Source organism: Lathyrus oleraceus, chromosome 4 (genome assembly GCF_024323335.1).
Source record: "Lathyrus oleraceus cultivar Zhongwan6 chromosome 4, CAAS_Psat_ZW6_1.0, whole genome shotgun sequence".
In the NCBI taxonomy this organism is placed as follows: Eukaryota; Viridiplantae; Streptophyta; class Magnoliopsida; order Fabales; family Fabaceae; genus Lathyrus; species Lathyrus oleraceus.
This window is the reverse complement of record NC_066582.1, coordinates 271,519,384-271,521,617: the sequence shown is the minus strand read 5'-3', so window position 1 is coordinate 271,521,617 and position 2,234 is coordinate 271,519,384. Positions and strand designations below refer to the sequence as shown.

Genomic DNA, 2,234 nt, shown 5'->3' with positions numbered 1-2,234 from the left:
AGCTGCAGTAGAGGAAAACTTCAATCTGTCATGAATGAGAACCTGTTTTACCTAAGTTTAACAACGTAAACTTCTGTTGTCTTGGGGTATCAACTTGTCACTCCCCCTTTTTGTCAAAAATGTTGCCAAAGCAACACTTTAAGTTACAGATCCACAATTAGTAATAAGAATTACACAAATGACAGAAAACACAAAAGAAGTATTTAATCCTCAGCCTCATCATCAGCCTCCTCTTCACAGCTGGCCTCCTCCTCCTCCTCAGAACTTTGCCTGTCAGGTCCATCTGTGTCTTCAGCAGCAGTCTCTAGTTGCAAGATGAGCTTTTCCAGTGCATGCTTTCTAGCCTCCAGCTCTTTGCAGGTCTCTTTGAGAACTGCAATAACATCAGCCTTGTCTGGTTGGTTGCCAGCTTTGGATGTTTCTCCCGATGTCAAGACAATGTCAGGGACATGCTTGCCCAGGAACAGTTTGTAGCTGAAAGCCAATGGACTCTCTCTTCTTTTCACGAAGTCATGTTCTGTCAGGATGTGTGGAAATTGGTTCAGCACAATTCCACATATGATAGATGGAAAGGCAATGGGTCCCTTCACACTAAAGCTCCCTGCATGTTTCATTGTCTGATCAAATATGTAAGAACCATAGTCCACATTTGTCTTGGTTCCCACTGCATAGATGAACTTCCCTAACGCCACAGACACAGTTGACTTGTGATTAGTGGGTACCCAGTTTGCTGCTCCCACTTTGTGTAGCATTGCATACTTTACACTTAGTTGGCTGGCCACCAGCTTCCCTTTGAGAGGCCATTTTCGGACTTGCTTGGTTGTGATGACTTGACAGACTGTATTGTCAGTCACTTCAAGCTCTGGTTGCTCTTCATCCGCTCTTCCCAGATACTGATTTATCACAGAAGGGGAAAAGGTCACACACTTCCCACGCACATAGACCTTTCTAAACTCTGTGGATTTACCATCAGCACACTCCTCTGACAGATTTACAATGAACTCCTTCACTAAGGTCTCATAGCACTTAGGGAGTTGAGACACAGTTCTCATCAATCCTGCCTCTTTGATGAGATCCACAATCTCCTTACAGTCCAGTGTATTCTGTGCCAGTTCTCTCTCCAGGGCCAGCCTCTTGTGGTAGACATACTTCCATCTGTTAACACTGGAGGGAAAGTGGAAGGACACATTGTCAATCGGGACATCTGGGACACTAGCAGCCAACTTGCTTGAAGAGGGCTTCTTCCTGGACATGGAAGTTGTGACATCACATGGGACATCAGATTCTGACTCTACCACCACTGCCTTGGTCTTCAACTTCTTGGGCACCTCTTTGCTCCAAGATTTGGCAGGTCCATAGCCTTTCCTTTTGCGAGCACTCTCTGTCCCTGGTTGTCTATGAGGAGTTGTCTCATCAACTTCCTTGGCTGGAGACCTTTGCATCACTGGCTTTTTCCCTCTCCTAGTCCTGACCCTCTTGGCTATGCTAGGGACAACTGAAGCCAGAAGTTCATTGTCCGAGAGTTCTTCCACGTTAATCGTTTCAGCTCTAGGGTTGTCCTCAACACCTTGAGTAACATTGGCCTTCTCACCTCTCACTTTGCCTGAGGGTTTGTCAATCTTTGACCCCTCATGAGCATCTGGTTGCTCAACATTGTCAGTGACATTTTTCCTCAACACTACAGCTTTATCTTGACATGCAGCAATATCAGGAATGATCGTGTTCAAGGGAACAGAAACTCCAGGAACATTTCGATTACCAGATAGTATCTGAGTGACGATCGTTGCAATGGAGTTATGAACATACCTTGACCCTTCCCTTGTGTGTTCATCAAGAGCGATTTCTGATGAAAACCCGGTGACCGTTTCCTTAGGTCTTCTTGCATGGGATGAAGTTGTTGCGTCAACAACCGGATCCTCCTGGGTATGGTGGTAGGACTCGGTGCTGAGAGAATCAGACATGGTGGTATAGGAGGAGGTATCGGATTGACGAGCCATGCTGAAAATCTTAGAGGGAAGATGAACCGTTTCTTTGGACGAGGGTTTGCACGAGTGGAGTTTGAAACGACTGAATGTGAAACGCTTTATGCAGGAGTGAGGTCTATTTGACCACTCAGCGCTCACTATTTGTTGTTTAATAATTTTACTTATTAAACAGTAGCTAACTAACTTCATTAGCTGCTATAACTGTTCAGACGCACGCATTCCCTTTTTGCCCTTACTAGTTTCACACAA

At 45.3% G+C, this 2,234-nt stretch overlaps 1 protein-coding gene across 1 annotated transcript; it reads right to left on the bottom strand.

The window, feature by feature from the left end:
- Positions 1 to 203: 203 nt before the first annotated feature.
- LOC127137034 (uncharacterized) lies at positions 204 to 1,961 on the bottom strand. The gene is made up of 2 exons (XM_051063530.1): positions 840 to 1,961; positions 204 to 452 (listed from the first exon to the last, which is right to left on the bottom strand). Exons 1-2 carry the CDS (start codon positions 1,959 to 1,961, stop codon positions 204 to 206), a joined length of 1,371 nt encoding a protein of 456 aa, XP_050919487.1.
- Between the last annotated feature and the right edge of the window lie 273 nt (positions 1,962 to 2,234).